This window comes from Acyrthosiphon pisum, chromosome A2 (assembly GCF_005508785.2).
Source record: "Acyrthosiphon pisum isolate AL4f chromosome A2, pea_aphid_22Mar2018_4r6ur, whole genome shotgun sequence".
NCBI classification, from domain to species: Eukaryota; Metazoa; Arthropoda; class Insecta; order Hemiptera; family Aphididae; genus Acyrthosiphon; species Acyrthosiphon pisum.
The window spans coordinates 25,878,504-25,897,157 of record NC_042495.1 but is presented as its reverse complement, the minus strand read 5'-3'; the positions used below and the strand labels follow the sequence as shown (position 1 = coordinate 25,897,157).

General features: G+C 27.3%; 1 protein-coding gene and 1 long non-coding RNA gene across 5 annotated transcripts; one reads left to right on the top strand and one right to left on the bottom strand.

Moving 5' to 3' along the window:
- The first annotated feature begins 2,519 nt into the window (after window positions 1-2,519).
- On the top strand, window positions 2,520-4,548 carry LOC100574487. Its single transcript, XR_510573.2, has 4 exons — window positions 2,520-2,534; window positions 3,160-3,377; window positions 3,454-3,600; window positions 4,395-4,548. It is a non-coding gene; the product is annotated as an uncharacterized LOC100574487 (long non-coding RNA).
- A 7,624-nt stretch (window positions 4,549-12,172) lies between these two features.
- LOC100160029 (ring canal kelch protein) lies at window positions 12,173-17,008 on the bottom strand. 4 transcript variants are annotated; one of them, XM_016803138.2, is made up of 8 exons: window positions 16,888-17,008; window positions 16,656-16,758; window positions 15,854-15,989; window positions 15,564-15,792; window positions 15,325-15,500; window positions 15,159-15,255; window positions 14,359-14,516; window positions 14,181-14,293 (listed from the first exon to the last, which is right to left on the bottom strand). In XM_016803138.2, the coding sequence occupies exons 3-7, from the start codon at window positions 15,985-15,987 to the stop codon at window positions 14,361-14,363; spliced, it is 792 nt and encodes a 263-aa protein (XP_016658627.1). In that variant the 5' UTR covers window positions 15,988-15,989; window positions 16,656-16,758; window positions 16,888-17,008; the 3' UTR covers window positions 14,181-14,293; window positions 14,359-14,360. The 4 variants fall into 4 exon arrangements, with proteins under 4 accessions (XP_029346290.1, XP_016658627.1, XP_016658628.1 ...); XM_016803139.2 differs by having other exon boundaries at window positions 16,844-16,970; XM_016803137.2 differs by having other exon boundaries at window positions 16,656-16,980.
- Window positions 17,009-18,654: the final 1,646 nt, after the last annotated feature.

The following is an 18,654-nucleotide window of genomic DNA, read 5'->3' as shown; positions in this document are numbered from 1 at the left end:
ACCGGATTAATGTTAACGAGTAGTATAATATTTTTAATGCAGATTCATTTCTAAAAGTTCGACAGGTTCGTTTTAAAAAACCAAGCTTTGCTGACGCTTTAATCCTAATAAATTGTATATGGTCCGTTAGATGATAGTTTGGAGTCAAATTTTACCCCAATATCGTGTACCGTAGAGACTCTTAATAAATTTATATTACCCAAAGAATAATTAAATTGTATAGGCTGTCTTTTTAAAGAAAAAGTAATATAAGAACATTTTTTTAAATTTAATTGCATATCATTTTGTTGGCACCATTTGTACATATTTTTTTAAATCTAACTGTAATACAACAGCGTCATTTAAATAACTAATATTTTTGAAAATTTTTGCATCATCGGCTAATAATAGGATTTTAGAATGAGAAATGACATCTGAAATATCATTTATAAAAAGGCAGAATAATATTGGAGATAAATGGTCTCCCTGGGGGACACCGGAAGTAACGAGGATTTGTTCAGAAATATAATTTTTGTATTTTACAATTTAGATACGACCAGAAATGAAAGAATAAATCCAAGAAAGAAGTGGTTCAGTGAATCCATATATTTTAAGTTTATGAATTAATAATTTATGATTAATCCTATCAAAGGCTTTTTCCATATCGGTATAAATTACGTCAGTTTGTGATTGATTTTCAAATGAATCCAACATTGCGTGTTTAAATATACACAATTTTGTTATTGTTGATCTATTTTGCCATGATTATACCATCATTATCGAACATAATATTGTCCATCAATATGGGCTGAATACAGCCATTTACTAATCATCACGTTCTATGATTTTTGAATTTTAAGTAGGTATATGCATCTATATTTTTAAAAACTTCAATATTTATACAATTTCAGTCGTAAACTGTGCTCATATAAACTCCCTTTACTGAAAGGCCATCACAACACAAAAAACAAGTTTACTTAGATTTAAAGTAGGTAGGTACCTAGGTACCTATGTCATTATCTAAGAAATATAGTGAGGGTCTCACACTTAAACATTAATTATTTAATGAGATACAGGCGTTTAAAATATGCGTGTGACGTCATCCGAAGTCTGAACAGATTTCAATCGTTAAAGATAATATTTTTGAAATTTTTTTTTGTAACAGCTTATGCGTTTTTTGTGGCGTGATTATAGTCTGATATAATACTTTCTAGATTTTTTATAATAGATAAAACTATTATAGTAAATTTCGTAAAAATTGGTTCACACTACAATACAACGCGGGTCGTAAACTCGATAATTTTACTAAATTATAACTTATAAAACGTAGGTATACAATAACAAGATATATTACATTTTTAATCAAACCATCGTCTTAAGCACTTAAATATATACTTTGGATAGAGAAAAAAAATTTATAAAATGTATACAATATTAACAAGATAATATAAATTATATTAAATTTTAAATCACACCATCGTGTAAAACTACTTTTACACGTAAAACATAGGCGGCTGATCACTCGTCGGATTTATGACATCACGCGGCTTTTCATCGACTTTCATTATCTCGTCGAATAATAATTTTTTAACTCAATGAACTTAAGATTAAAAAAAAAAAACAGTGTTGTGATTTTCTTTAAGAACCAAGAATGTAGTAAAATGTACCATGTAGTATTTTCAAAATGTAAAATCACAAATGATTATTATAAAAAAATAGACAAAAAAGACAAACAAGTAAAATTAAATTAAATAATGAATTATTGCGTTTATATTAACTATCAATTATATGTCATGCAAATAACATATGAACCTACCATATTTTACCTGTAGGTACATATTAATATTGTCATTATCAAATATAATATTTTATTTTTTATTGAGAATAAAGGCTTCAACACCTAGGTCATTAGCCTGTGGTTGTGGTTACATCATCATTAATGGATAATTAAGTTATACATTAAGAATGCATAGTTATTTTTATATACCTACGACTTTTTAAGGCACGGATACTATATAATATTATAACGATTAATGAACAATAAAAACCCGTAACTAATTGTCTAAAAATTTCGTAAAAATTGGTTCATACGGCAATACAACGCGAGTCGCGAACTCGATAATTTTACTAAATTATAACTTATAAAATGTATACATTAACAAGATATATTAAATTTTAAATCACATCATCGTGTAAAACTACTTCTACACGTAAAACATAGGCGGCTATTCATCGACTTTCTTTATCTCGTCGAATAATAATTTTTTAACTCAATGAACTTAAGATTAAAAAAAAAAAAAAACACTGTTGTGATGTCCTTTAAGAACCAATATTTTGTATTTTCAAAATGTAAAATCACAAATGATTAATTATAAAAAAAAATAGATAAATAAGATAAAAAAGTAAAATAAAATAAAATAATGAATTATCACGTTTATATTAATTATCAATTATGTCATGCAAATAAAATAATAAATATATAAAACAATCAATTGTTTCCACGACGAGGTATTTCCACGGGAGATATCTATGTATGTACCTACCATATTTTACCTGTAAGTACTTATTAATATTGTCATTATCAAATATAATATTTTATTTTTTATTGAGAATAAAAGCCTGTGGTTGTGGTTACATAGGTAGTTACATTATTAATAATGGATAATTAAGTGAAAAATTAAGATTGCATACTTATGGGATAGGTGGTTCTTACAGTATTAAAACATAATATTATTGTCCATCAGTATGGGCTGTATAAAAAATATCGTAAATTCAAATAAATGTTTATCTGGTTAGTGGTTACTTTTTTTTACGACTTTTTAGAGCTCAGATACCATATAATATTATAACGATTAATGAACAATAAAAACCCGTAACTAATTGTCTATAAACGATACAAATATTTTGACATTGCATATTCTAGGTATATCATATTATATGTATTATGTATGTACCTAATATGAATATGATCAAAAAATGAATGTCTAACGATGTAACGAACAATTATACAATTATTCAAAATCTTTTATTTTTACAAGTTTTAACAATCATATTTCCATCGACGTGTATTGTTTACAATATATTTTACATATAATTAATTATTTTGTGAGATACGCGTTAATATTTTATAATATTATGATGTGCCCGAGGAGGACTACATTTAAAAAAAATTAATTTCAGCCTATGTGAACTTCGTAAGCTATAATAACATGTAACAGCCCGAGATTAGATATATTTATTTAATATGTTTTTTTAAAATAAACAATTCTCGTAATATTATTACAATAATCACGCCACGACGCCGCCCCACCTTAGATCAGTCGGTGGGTTTGTATATAAAGGCGTCTGAGATCTCGACTCCGGCATAACGCATCCTTTGTGCATATATCTATTCTTTGGTAAGTATGAAACGACAGTAATATAATTGTTTTATATTTATTTCAAATTAATAACAGTTTTTTTTTCCATTTACAGTTTTAACTTTCATCCTCAAAAACCAACCAAAAACCAAAAATGGGCGCAGAAAAAGTATCCATGAACATCGTCGTCGTCGGACAAGTGCAATCTGCCAAGGCGGTCAAATCGATCGCCAAAGCTACACCAGCGACCAGCCAACTTATGGTGAGTTAGATATACGATAATTTAGATTTTGTTAAATTTTAAAATCAAAATTTGTTTGAAGATAAAATCACAACAATTTATACCAACATTTATAATATTTTGCTATAGTCGTTTTTACGATTTTTATTATTTTTATTGATTCAATTTGCAAATGCAACATTAAAATCAACTTTTTAAAAAACATTTTTCTCATGAATAAATTTTTACAATATCAAACAATTTAACTTAAGATAACTAAAAACTATTAAGCATTTATATTTAATGATTAAACCAATAAACTTAAATCTTAATATGAATTACGTTATCTGGCATTATTGATATTTTACGATCACAAAATATTAAACCAACAATAATAAATAATATATATTTTAAATTTTTTCATGTTAACTTGACATGATAAATATTTATAATAGTAAGTTTAATATAAATTATTCTTCTTGGGAAGATTTATTGTACGCAGTATAATAATTACACGATTATAATTGTATATATACTTCACAATAATATTAGTAATATAGTTTATATTATATTAGTTAATATAAGTTGACGTGGTTAATGCTTAATGCAGTTTTTTATAAAAATATACAGATTAGTGTATTTTTGAGCATTTTTTTTTGCACCTTAAAACATAATAATAGTTCTCCTTCATAGGTAGGCAGGTAACAGTATTATAGTATTATGTTCTCATAGTATTTTTGTTTACTTTATTAAAATATGATGTAATTGATGATAAAAATTACTTTTATCATTAAACGATACATTTTGATTTACTTTTTATTTTTTGTTTGTTTCAGAACTGTTAATTCAGTTAACTGTTAATCCAGTCCATCACATTGCAAAACTCAAAAATGCCATAGCCCAAACAATACAATAATAATATGTACCTAATTCATATTTCATATCAGTATTGAAACCGCAAAATAAATCAGTCGTTTCCGATAAACTTAACTGTTTTGTGTAATTTTTTTTCTTTACCTGATTCTTTGTCCGTAATATAGATTCACGATTTTTTAATTACATGACGATGAATAATAATATAATTAATTTTAAATTGATTTTATCGTTTTGTATCATATTGTTGATATGATGATCATCGTCTTGTGTAACGGATATCCAGTCATAACATATTTGATAATATATTTTAATATTATCGGTGGTAGATTATTATAAAGATACAAAATATAGTCCTTCAAAAAGGTTTAACAGATTAATGGAAATAATTTAAGATGTGACTAAAGTGAGCCAAATCAAAACATTAACATTTAATATTAAGTAGTGCAACTATAAACTATCGGTTATTCGATATCAGAGTACCTAATCAATATGAACTAATAATCGGTCATTGGCCTTGCTAAACACTTGTTGAGTACCCATATTTATTTATAACAATAATATAATAGTAAATAGACATAATTATATTGGATTAATATTGAGGTTTATTTTATATTATTTATTTTATTTGTTTTATTTATTTATTTTGGGCACGAACATAATAATATTATGTCCAAATACAAAATATAATCGAAGAGTATTATGCTTTATTTTGCAATTGATTAAAATACTTGAAATGTATTGTGATAGGATTATAAAGTTAGATACCCATTGTGAGTTATTTTTGTAATCCAGAAATAACATAATTTTTCCATTTTATGTTTTTTGCAATGCAATATTACTACTATTAAAATAATTATTTTGTTTTATGGAAACTTCTTTTTCGATTAAGATGCACGCTTATGAACTTGTGGTTTTTTTTAAGTTAAAAATATGTTTTAATTTTTTGAAACTTACATTTTTGCCATTTTGGTATTATATACAATTTGAAACGCTCTATAATACCTATTCGTTTAACATATTATGTTGACATAGCTTATTATTAATATTGTGTTTGTTAGCTAAATTATTAATATACTTATACTAACTTATACTTACTAATATCGTATTGATCTACATTATAATTGTTTCAAATATATATTATAATATTGTAATTGTTGCCGGTAATTTAATGATTTTAAAATATTTATAAAAACAACACTTACAACACTTCATATTTCTTTCAATTCCAATTATATTCCATTAATTAAAGAATTAATGTTATAATATTAATTTTTATCCATTGTACTCTGCATAAACACTAATTGTTTATTATTAATTTTAAATATTGATGGTTAAATAAAATTAATAATATTTATATAGCTGGTACTGAATATATCAAGCCCGACGTCAACCATGCAAAAGATTATTTTTTATTATTCAACTAAAATGTCCGTGTAATAAAATACTCTTTGAAAAAAAAGTAATATTCATTCTACATACCAGCTAACCAGGAAAATCGACCGCGGTCACGATTGCAAATTTCCAGTAGTACAGCAATGAGTCTGAAGCGAATAAGAAACGAAAGAAATAGAACACCACAGATAGGTACCGTTTTTTTCCGATGTTCTATAGACGATGCAGGATGAGCTGGTACAGCAGTTGACGTACCGGAAGTGCTGGAAGTGACCCACGCCGTCGAAAAAAGGCAAAACTGGATAATAATAGAATGTCCACACGAAAGATTGCGACTCTGTGCACGGCGGTGGTAAAAGTCACCACAATCTCACATCGTTCAACGATCATCAAAATCGGTGCGACGGGTTTTTGGCCGTCGTATACGCTACGGGCCCAGGGTGCTGACACTCTTTTCGGCAAAGGTGGGCATTAACTAGTTAAAAAGTTAATTTTTTTAAACTATTTAGTTTATTTTCTAATCAACTCATGAACTTAACTAGTTTAATTTACAGTTGAAATAACTTAGCTTTTCTCAGTCAAAAAAAATCCATCAAGTTGAAAACATTTTGAAATTTTTCGGATATACGTAAATATTACTATATCAGTATAAAATAAAAATAATCCAATACTTTAATAACACAAAGATTTCCGTTCTTTTTCTTGATAACATAAATGTTGTGTATATTAATATATTTTATTAAGTTGTAAATTGTATATTATGAGAGTTGCTATAATAAATGTTTTTAATAAAATTAATAATTTTAAATTTCAAATTGACAATTGTTACGTTTTAATGTAATTAAACATATAATATATATGAAGGTCATGTACTCATCTTCACGTATTATGACATTCAATTGCTATACGATATAAAAAAATATATTTGTTAAATTATTAATTTGTGATGAGCTTAGTTTAAATTGGTAAATAATAGTAAAGTAAAAGTAAGAGGGTATAGGTACAATGTACATTATGATAAAAGTTCAATAATGAATAAAATTGGTTTTTATAGTTTATAAATTAGAAACTAAAAAGACACATTCACTCTTTATGTAATTAATATACTCATTAAAAAAAAATAGATTAACTTTTTTAAAACTAAATATTTTTTTCTATATTAATTTTTAACTTATCGATTTTATTTATATAATTTGTTAACTGTTAACTTTTAACTTATCGATCTCGTGTCCTCTTAACTGTTAATTATTTTCATTATTGCATTCATTCACCTTTGCTTTTCGGTGACTACGCCAGAATAAAGTTTCACTTGTGACGATGGTCTTGTGAGTGGCGAAGACGACTTTTCGCGGTCACTAGGTGGGACTTATGGCACGCAAGACGACATTTTTGTATATTAGGATCTATAAGATTAATTCGCGTATATGTGGTAATAATAATAATAATAACACGTGACCAAGGTATGTAATATAATAATTACTACGCAATCACAGCTGGTTCGTAACCACTACATTGAGTATCTATCAAGTATAATAATTAAGTATCTGAGTAAACCCTATGAAATTGACGGATATAATATTTTGTCCAAATCGTAATTATTGTTGGTCAAAACCAAAGTATAATATTATTATTATGTCCACCTCGTGTTGTCTAGCAACATGCTGGTCGCTGATCTTATCTCTTATACTTTTTGAAAAAGGATTCACTCTAGATTTATAGAAACACGCTCAGGGCCGTCGTTACGATTGGCGAGGCCTTGGGCAATATCTAAATTGTGAAATGCGAGGCCCCATAATTTATTGTAGAATAAAACTATATTCCATATTTCCCATCAATAATAGTTATTATACTTATTAAACTATGAAAATCAAAAGCGTGAATAGCGCTTAAGATTTAGGGAACATACCCTCTGATTTACCTACGTCTGTCGTCTATATGACCAAAAATGTGTAGTAATTATACCTAATATATCTGTACAATTAAATTGGCTGATTAGGTATGGTAAATCAGTCAGTCAGGACTTCTTCTTTTATGTATCTATAGATTTAAAAGAAAAAACAAATTTATCTAACAAAAAATGTAATTAAAGTGGTAAACTTCAAATAGAACATTATAATGTACAATACATCTAAAAAAAATAAATTATACATTTTAATGTTTATACTATATAATAATTATACATTAAGAACAAAATTTAACTGATCATGATTCATGATGCAAAATTAAAACTTTTTTTTCCTGGATTTTTTAGCTGCAAAAGTATTTCTTCATTTTTCATAAATTATTGTTTTTTTTCACATCGGATTTTTAGCAAATCATTTCATACAGCGATAGCTACAATAATTTAACATTTAAAAAAAATTTAAAGACTTTTTTTAGTGTTGCATGCTCCCTTAAGAATAATCGTAGAACTGTAGAAGTGCATGTTACGGGTTACGCAGAAAAAGGAATAATTAGTACCTAGCTATTATATTATATTAGTGAAAATGTTAAAACACTAGCCACATAAGTCAATGCGATCCGAGGTTTGGAATTAAATTTAAATTAAACTACAATAGGTACCCAATATAAATTAAAATTTAACAGCATGATATTTGTCACCATACAAAATAGGTACAAATGTACATTGTATACCTAATCATTCAATTAAACAAATAATATAATAATATAAATACAAAACTAAAAAATGTAATAATTTTGAATAATATTTTAAATTTAAGTGCGAATTGCGAGGCCCTAGGCAATGCCAGCACTGCCTACCCTTAACGACGACCCTGAACACACTTAACAAAGAACGCACTTTTAATTTATTGGCGGCTAAATTATGTTTTAATTATGAGTAGGTATGTAATAATAATTCCTATAAGTACGTTCAGTGGCGCATTTAAGGGAGGGCAACGGGGGCGAAAGCCCGGGGTGCCAAATTTTAGGGGGCGGGACATTTTTTAGAGTTTACCACTACATAAAATTGAAATCTTTCTATTTTGTCTGATATAATTATTATTCAAAATACAAAGTATATTAAAGATTATAAATTAAACATAGATCTAATTACTCATAACTCATAAGGTCTATTGTCTAATATGATTCTAAATGGTTTTCATACGGGTCTATGAGCGGCACGGGATTGCGACAATCACAGATATAAATATCTATGATTTATATATCCATCATATACAAATAATTTATATTTATGACCTGTGGAGGCAATTACGTTTTATCAGTCAATACAGGTTAAAAATTGAACAAATTAGTACAAATTAAATATAATATTATGTAATTAATGTTTGATAAACATTTTGAAAATAAAATAAAAATCAAAGTTAGGTTCGTTGTGACACAAACTATGTAAGCGCACCGTCTCCGCCGTGAGGTGTGCGCGGTGCAGAGTGCAGGCTGTGCAACGACAGTTGATGACGATCGCGGACGGACCGAACGGTGCGATAGTTATATTAATAGAAGGCGCAATACGGCGGCGGAAGTGAGCACTGAGCAATGCGTTCGAGCATCTGATCGGACGTCCGATCCGGGATAGCAACACTCATAGGCGTGCGCAAGACTTTGTGTCGGGTGCAGCTTACATTTTGAACCGACCCCAAAGAACAATAAGCAGCCCACTTCGGTAAAGCACGGTTGAGCATAAAAACGATTGAGCATAGACCTTTTTAGCAACACGATTGAGCATAGAATATTATATGCGATGTTGCCAAATTCCCGTTGTCAACATTTTTAAATTTATTATTTTTATGTATTATTACACCAATTATTATGATATCTGACGCGAGCTGTGACCCTCAGCTTTATCGACAATGTTATCAATTAATAAATTAGTACTATTCCGGACTATTATTGACTTATAAATACTTTGATTTTATTATTTTCATAAGTCATAACTGTTATTATTATTATTTCATTATTAGAAAAACGATCTATATATGTCGCATCCACATAGTGAAACCACTCATTTCATGAACTGGATATCCAGATAGTGAAATTTGTCCAGATCGTGAATTTTGACGAAAATACATTATATGGACATCCATTTCATGAAATGGAAATTACCTATTTTGTGTACTTTGTGTAATTGTTGTAAAACAAAATTGTTATGTTATGTAGCAATAAATAATTATATTATATCATAGTATAGTATAGTATTATATCATAGTATAGTCAATTATATAGTCAATAAATTATATCATATTACATTATTTTATTTTTCATAAACCATACGTACCTATATTCTATTTTATAAACAACAGTGTAACTAAATTAAGTGTTATAAAAAATTCATGAAATTAACTATAATTATAATATTTAACTACCTATATAACTAACCTTTATCAAAAAAAAAATGTCTATAAGAAACTCAAATTAAATTTTTATGAGAGTTTGAAATTCATATTTTTACAACATGTGATATTCACTCGATTTCTTACGTAACGATTTACTTACTTTATTGTAATTAAAAAACGAATGACTGTAGATACTTGAAAATTTCACTGAATGTTTATATTAGAATTTTCTATACACGATAAAAATTTGAAAATAACTTGACTCTTTTTGAGCTGCTTACGGACATTGTCATTTTTTAAATTTTTTTTTCTATAAATATCAATAAAATTTTTTTTTGTTAAAAATGCGTGAAAATTTAATGCAAGGCTCCTGATATATTGTTACAATAGCAGTTGTAAAATATTAAAAATACATAGGCACACATTTTTTTATAAGCATTCGAAGTTGAAATTTTGACAAAATTTATCAAATTTAAAATTGAATAATTATTTTGTAGTTAAAAATTTATAAAATGTTCAACTTTTATATCTAAGGATTGAAAATTTAAAACAAGATTTCACGAAAATATTTAATTCTGTTACCAAAAATTCTAAGATAAGCACAGTTTATTTTTATAGTAATTTTAAGTTCAAATTTGGACGAAATTACATATTAAAAAACCTGGAATAACTATTTTAGTTAGTTATTTTGTTGTGATTGTATAATATTACTTGTGGGTACTTGAAATTTCTAAAATATACTGTTATATATCTATAATACTACCAAGGTTTGTTGTTGATGTATAACGCGTTACCTAATGGATATTGTGATATGATTAATTTGGAATTTATTATTGATACCTATTATAGGTCAACTTTTTTTTAATACTATAGATAAGTATACCTATAATAGGTAGGTATGTCTAATACCTAGACTGACAAACCGTCTCCGCTCAGAATCGTTTTTCTTATACAGTGATATTATGTCATTGAATTCAAATTTAATACTATCCATTATACAGTAACCTACTGTACAGCAGAGCGACATCCACTTACCCACCTTTTTTTTTATATATTGTATTAATAACTGTACTGACGAAAACGCAAAACTATATAAAGCAATATTATAGAATTATATAAAACTTATACTAAGTAATAATTGCACGTGTGTCACTGCGTATTTTTAATATTTTTTTAATTGCAATAAGTACAACATACGAGGAACCTTGTTTAAAATGTTCAAGCTTTTTACCGAGGGTAAACAATTTTTACCAACATATCGTATAGAAAATAAACCAAAAAAAATATATATAACTCTTTAAATGCATATCATGAATTAGGTGGGTAGCTTAAGCTTTTTATTATTTTCAAAATATCATTGTGCATAGAAAATTATAATTTAACTGTGATCCGCCACTGGCCAACAGACTGAGCGACGGGAGTTCTACGTTATTGATAATTAGTGTCGACATTCGGTGGTTTGTACAACGGCCGTACATTAGGTTCCCTATACTAAAATAAAGTCCAAGGAAACATCAAACGTGATTACTAATAATTAAAAGTATCCTAAACGTTCTAATCAGTAATAGTGGATTGCTTCAAGTAATAACTATCTAGGATAAACATTCTTTTAATTATTAAAATTTATTATAATCATTTATGGAGAAATTGTACATACATTGAATATCTAATGTGATCAAAATTTTAACTTCATATGTATATGTAACACACTAGTTTTACGCTACATTACATATAAAATTAACTTATAAGGAATCTTGTATACATTTTTCAAGACATAGGTGTTAAAATTAAAAACGTGGGTGTGTAGATGTCTCTCTGCTATATAGTAGATTACAAGTCGGTCACTGTATAATAGATGGTATTAAATTTGAATTCAATGATATGATATCATTGTATATGAAAAACCATTCTGAGCATTGACGGTTTGTCATTGTGAATATTTTATATTATATTTATATTGTTATTACTTATAATGAATACCGTATTCATAATAAGTAATAACAATAGTCGGTTAGTTGAATTAATATTATAAAAATATAACAAAATAACTAAAATTATTATTATTGGTTATTTATTATGCAATTTCTTCCAAATTTCAACATAAAATATTTATAAAAACAAACTGTGATTTTATATTTTTTGTTTACAGAATAATAATTGCTTTAAATTTTCAATCCTTAACTAATAAGTTGAACATTTTATACATTTTAAAATTGAATAAATGTTGTCAAAAATTTAACTTTAAATGCTTATAAACATTTTTTTGCATAATATGTATTTTTAATATTTTTCAACTGATATTTAGGCAATATATTAGGCGCCTTGTATTAGTTCATAGTTGTATTACATTTTCAATCGTTTTAACCCAACAAATACATTTTATTTACATTAATATAAAAAAGAATTAAAAAAACCTTAAAATATCCATAAACAGCTCAAAACAAGTCAAAATTGTATGGTATAAAGCAATGGCATTGATAATAGGTATAATTTTATCGCTGGTTTATTTGATTCAACAATAATAGTTTTTTTTTATTCTATAATACACAAATTATCATAATATTACACATTTACACATAATATGATTGTATTATAACTATCAACCATGAGAGCATTTATGCTAATCGGTGTTAAAACATGATGGTCTATCACTGGCTACTGCAGCCAAAATAAATCCAACATCATCTAAACAGGTATTCATTAATTTCCAAGTATTGGTGTTGGGATTGTATACTTGGATAGTCAGCATATCAATAGAATCTGTATTACCAACAACATACAATAAACCATCAGAAACTGTAGTCACAGGACCTATATAAAAAAAATTATAATTAATACATTTTTACAAAAATATTCTTCGAAAATATAAATATTATAGTTACAAGAGGTGTAGCCAGACAACATGTCAGCCACTGGAGTCCATACTCCGACGCTTGGTCTATAGGCCTCAACAGAGACAGAATTACAACCTTCTAAAATGTTAGCACCACCGACAGCATATATAACACCGTCTAAAACTCCAATACCAAAATTAGAGCGACTTTTGGACATTGGTGCAACTAGTTTCCATGCATCCAGACTGGGATCATAACATTCAACTGAATTTAAATGTTCTCTTGCAGATATATCAAAACCTCCTACCTATACAAATGATACAACTTAATAAAATTTAATTTTACTAAAAGATATTTTTTACCGCGTATAAAAGATTGTTTAGAATTCCAACACCAACATCGCATCTCTTGATAGCCATACTAGAAACCATTCGCCATTCTTCCAGATTGACATCGAAGACTTCAACGCTGTTTAAACTAATATTACCATTTTCTCCACCAACCTAGATTACAATATTATAACATGTTTATTAATCAATAATCATATACTAGCCATCCCACGCCTAGTTTTCCTTTTTTAATATGAAACTATAAATTAATGCAGGCTGTACGGTTAAATAGCGGTAGTTAAAGTAAAAAAAACAAAAAATTCTATAATTGTTTGTAGTTTCCACTACTCAAATGAAATTTGATTGCTATTAGATGATAATCAATACAAATTTTATGGATCAATGGCATATTATATACATTTTTTATGGGTATATTTATTTTGATAAGGTTTTTAGTATCTGCTTGAAAAAAGTTTATAAATACAAATAATTTTAGCAATCACTGAATGAACAAATAAGTAATATAATGGGTAACTTACAGCATATACACTATTATTTAATATACCAACGCCTAAATGACGCCGATAAACCAACGTATTAACCATTGATACCCAACTGCATTCTCTTGAAAATATATCAAGTATTTCAATAAAGAGATTAGATTTACATCCAACATCAGTATGACCAATAGCAATAACAAATTGATCTGCTATTAAGGCAAGATGCCTTATGAGGCAATTCTCATTCATTACTTGTGCAATGCGGCATAGGTTGTTTGTAGGGTCATACCAGCTTATAAAATTACCCTTGCCCGGCGAGTAAGTAAACATAAGGATAACCTGGAAGAAATAAATTTATGAAATAACTATAAAGGTAAATTTATCAAAACAGAAACATACTTTTTGTAAACCACCAGATCGCCTAGGTTTAGATCGAATAGTTTTTGGTATGGTCATTATTTTTTGTGACTTGATTGTATGGAATTGTATTGCTTCTAATACATAATTTTTACCTAAAAATATTATAATTATAAACTACAAAAATTACACTAAAATTTTAATTTATGGAAAAGCATACATTTATGACAATTGTTTAGGAGAGGCTCTTCGACTACATTGTTTAATAGATACTGGTTTTGAAGTTAATGGCAATCTTACATGTTCCATCAAATCTGGCAAAAATTGTTTTCTGCAGCCTAATTCATGTTTTACCCAATTCATAACACTTTCAAATACCTATAACATGCAAACACAATTTAATTAATATAATATAACAAAATGTATAAATAAAATATTGTCGCCAATATTTTTTTTTTGCTCAATAATATATTTTTTTGTTATACCATCAACACAAACAAATTTAATTGTGTTGCATGAGTTAAAGAATAATTTGCAAAGCTAGTCCTAATAACAAATACCTCCTGGTTACCTCTTGGGATCTCTTACACAGCTATTAGATTTCCTTTTTTTATTGCAAGCCATGAATTATTTACTATATGTCTATATTAGTATATTTGAAATATAAATATTGTTAAGAGTTGAATTAGGAAAACCACCAAAGTAATAATTTCTATTCTGTAAAACGGAATTAAAATATCCTTACAAGCGGCCAATATATAAGATTTGCATGTATACGCTGTTCAAGTTAAGAAATGTAGTCTTGACTTGAGCGCAAAGGCTTGGCAACACTATACTGCGAGTATACAGATAATTTACTGGGTGGATGGACAAACGGGTGCTGCCAGACTATGGCTTGATAAACTGATCGCCGCTACGTGACTATGTTTGTCTACTTGAACAGAGTATAGCTAAGCAAATTGAGCCATCTTCAAGTTTCAACCCATAATAATAAAATAACAATAATTTTAGTTTTCTTACATATTCTTCTTTTGGAACATCAAGGTCTGAAAGAGAAATAAGTTGAATCACTTCTTCAGGGGATAAACGTAGAAATTCATTATATTTTGCCACTTCTCTGAAAATAAATATCCTAATGTATAGAATTTACTTACTAAACAAGAAAATTAAGTGATGTTTATCATACAAAAACTGTTTTTTAATATAGGCATCAGAACTTGATATCAAATCTGTACAGTTATGTAAGTCAGCAAATGCTCTGATTCCAAGACAGTTTGATGGATTTAACTGTGTTTGTAAAAACTCTTCACAAGCGGCTCTTATATAGTCTAACTGTATGAGATCTGCAGCTGCTAACATATCCTTGAAAAATAAACAACATCAAATTTAACTCATTATAGTATAAGTCTTATAAGTATATAATACCTTTACATTCTCTTCGTTTACAATTATTTCTCCACTGTAAATATAGTTTATCAAGAGTTTCAAACTGGTTGAGTTTAATCCTTTTATAACTATATGATCTTTATTCCTTTCTTCAAAGCTAGTAAACATAGCCCTGAAATAAGGACTAGCTGATATTAAAATCAATTTATGTCCATGAACTACTGTACCATCATCTGTTTCCAACTTAACGTCACAAAACGCTTTATCTCTAAAAGTAAACATTTGTTAACTATTTATTTTTCTAGCTACTAAATTAAGTCGCTACATACATGAGTAATGATTTCAGGACCCCAAATCCTTCTGCCGTGTAAGAGCTATTTTTAAATTGTTTTGATTTACATCTTTTAAATTTCTTTTTTTCACCACCTTCACATGGCAAATGTTGTAGATCATTTTCATCCATTTCTGTTATAGAAATTAAACATTTTTAAATAATATTTTGAAAATTTTGAAAATGATACTTAACTATACGTGGTTTTAGCAATTATTCAATATATACATATTGTAAATGAAATTGATAGCCATTTAAAAATATAAACATTTTTTGCATTCAGTCTCAGCAGTATCTTACAATAATGGTTTTCTTCAAATTTAATGTAAATTTGACCAAACTCTTGTTTTTACAATACTACGTACATTATATTTATTTGGAGAAAATCATTATATTGAGTGATTATGATTTATATTTAAAATATTAACATTCAACATTTTTTTTATTGATCCTGCGCACTTTATTACCTGCAAAAATTACAACAACACACAACCACAAACACCGTGACACCATAATTTTATATTAGATTATAATAGCATGTATATTTATTTAAATTGTGCTATTCATATACTCAAATGTATGCACCGAATGGTGGTTAGACATGTTTTGGCCCTTCAAACTATAATATCGATATTGAATTTTTTTTGCATCGGTTATGAATTATGATAGATGGTACTATTTAGAGATGGTGAGGTATCAATATTATTTCTATTTTTATTTCTCCGTTATAATAAAACGCTAAGTAGTTGTGTCTATAAAATATTATTGAATTCAATATAGAATATTATTTTCTATCTTACCTATTATGTATTGTAGGTGATTTACTTCAACGGAAATTGGTGACACAAATTATTTCAAATGGTATTTATATATGAACAGAAACGTATCCAACGAAAGATTATTCTGTAAAAAAAATAATATATACCTACAACAGTCTGTAATGATTGATGTAGTAACTTATGGGCTATAACTCTAGAGAATTTCGAACCATTAACTATTCAAAACGATTCACTTCACACTTAAAATAATTACCAATATTGCCTTCGTGAATCGTTATTGAGGTGTGTCGCAGTGTCAACAGTAAAAAATACTCGACGCGACGTCTCATAACAATAACACAAGATTAAGTTTATGTAATCTCAAATCTGTGATAATATTATATTGTTATCAATGATAGTGTGGAGGTGGCAGTGTTTAACGAGGATGTTGCACCCATAGACCTATAAACTAATGGACAGCGCATTCCACTCCGCCCTGCAAACAATGCACGGGAATCATAGAAGAGAAAGAACCAAGAGAGAAAAAAAGAGAGAGAACATAAAGGGGGAAATAATAGACGTATGAAACTAAATACTCTATTTCCCCCCACGTTCTCTCTTCTTCTTTACTCTATATCGTACCTACCCCTGACCCGGAGGCTAAAATATATTTTTTTTCGTGCTACACACTTTATAATAAAGTTCATAATAAACTATTGGAATTAGCGCGAGGAATTTCGAATCACAATCAAACGATTTATGTCGGTATATTGGTAAGATCATTAATAAGTATACAAAATAATTTTACAGTAAATGTACTGAACTATAATGATGTATAGACAATGAATAAGAGAATAAAAATATCTGAACTTAGGAAAAATTATCTTTAGGCTACAATATTACTCATAATCATATGAAATTGTTTGGTCAAATATTTTGAAACTAACTAGTGTAATCACCAAATTATCAAGGCTGGGCATTAATGAGTTAAAAAGTTAAAGTTAAGTTAATAAGTTAATTTTATATTAACTTTTTAACTTAACTAGTTAATTTTGGCTTTTCATTAACTTAACTGTTAACTTACTAAATTTCTTTTTTAATTAACGTGAAATTAACGAGTTAATTTTTCATTTCAAGAAGTAAGTTAAGTTAATTTATTTTGTTTTTAATTTTATCATATTTCACTACTTCAGTATATTTCGTTTTCATGTCAAAAAATATTTACCGTGAATTGTTTAAAGTAAAAAAAGTATATAATTTGAATTTAACTAATATGGAAACACTATAATCTATAATTTAGTTTTGGGTTGGAAAAAAATTAAGTACGTTAGCGTTGTATAAACAAATTAACTTTTTTTTAACTTAATAAAAAGTTAACAAAAAGTGTGTATTAACTTTTAACTTAATTGAGTTAACCTATAGTTAAATTAACTTTTAACTTTAAACTTTTTGTTATTGGTGCATATTAACTTAACTTAACTGAGTTAAAAAAAATCATTAACTTGCCCAGCCTTGCAAATTATTAATATTTAATTACAAATATACACTAGGTTTAGAAATACTTATCGTTAAAAAAATTAATATATAATACTTAAATAATTTTCAAACATTAACCACAATATTATTTTGTTTTATATCACTGTTTGAAACAACATACTTATGTTCATGGTTCTTTTAAAAGAATAAGTACCTACATTCATTAACTATTGTTTAATAACTAATATGTATTATTTAACGTGTACGAAATATTTTTATTTTATAATATTTTAAATATTTTAAATATTGTAAAACTAATATTCTAAGTAAAACTTGTAAAAATGGCTTTTAAAATATTTTAAATTTCTATCTATCTATTTCCCAATGTAACATCAAATAATTTTTCAATTAATGAAGAGAAAAACTGTGTTATAACAGGCCATTGCACACTTTTTAATTTCGTATTCCACACTTAGCATTTCGTACTACACAAAGTGTGTCGTAAATCGTAATACACTTAATTTTAGTCCTTGCCCTGACCTCGCTCTCTCTCACTCTAAGCGCT

Excerpts from the sequence above, each read along its gene's own strand:
- LOC100160029 (XM_029490430.1), bottom strand. The coding sequence starts at position 14,237 with ATGACCATACCAAAAACTATTCGATCTAAACCTAGGCGATCTGGTGGT. Across the intron at positions 13,260-13,314 it reads TAAACAATCTTTTATACGCG|GTAGGAGGTTTTGATATATC; the intron begins GTAAAAAATATC and ends TCATTTGTATAG. Across the intron at positions 12,930-13,000 it reads GTTGTCTGGCTACACCTCTT|GTCCTGTGACTACAGTTTCT; the intron begins GTAACTATAATA and ends TTTTTTATATAG.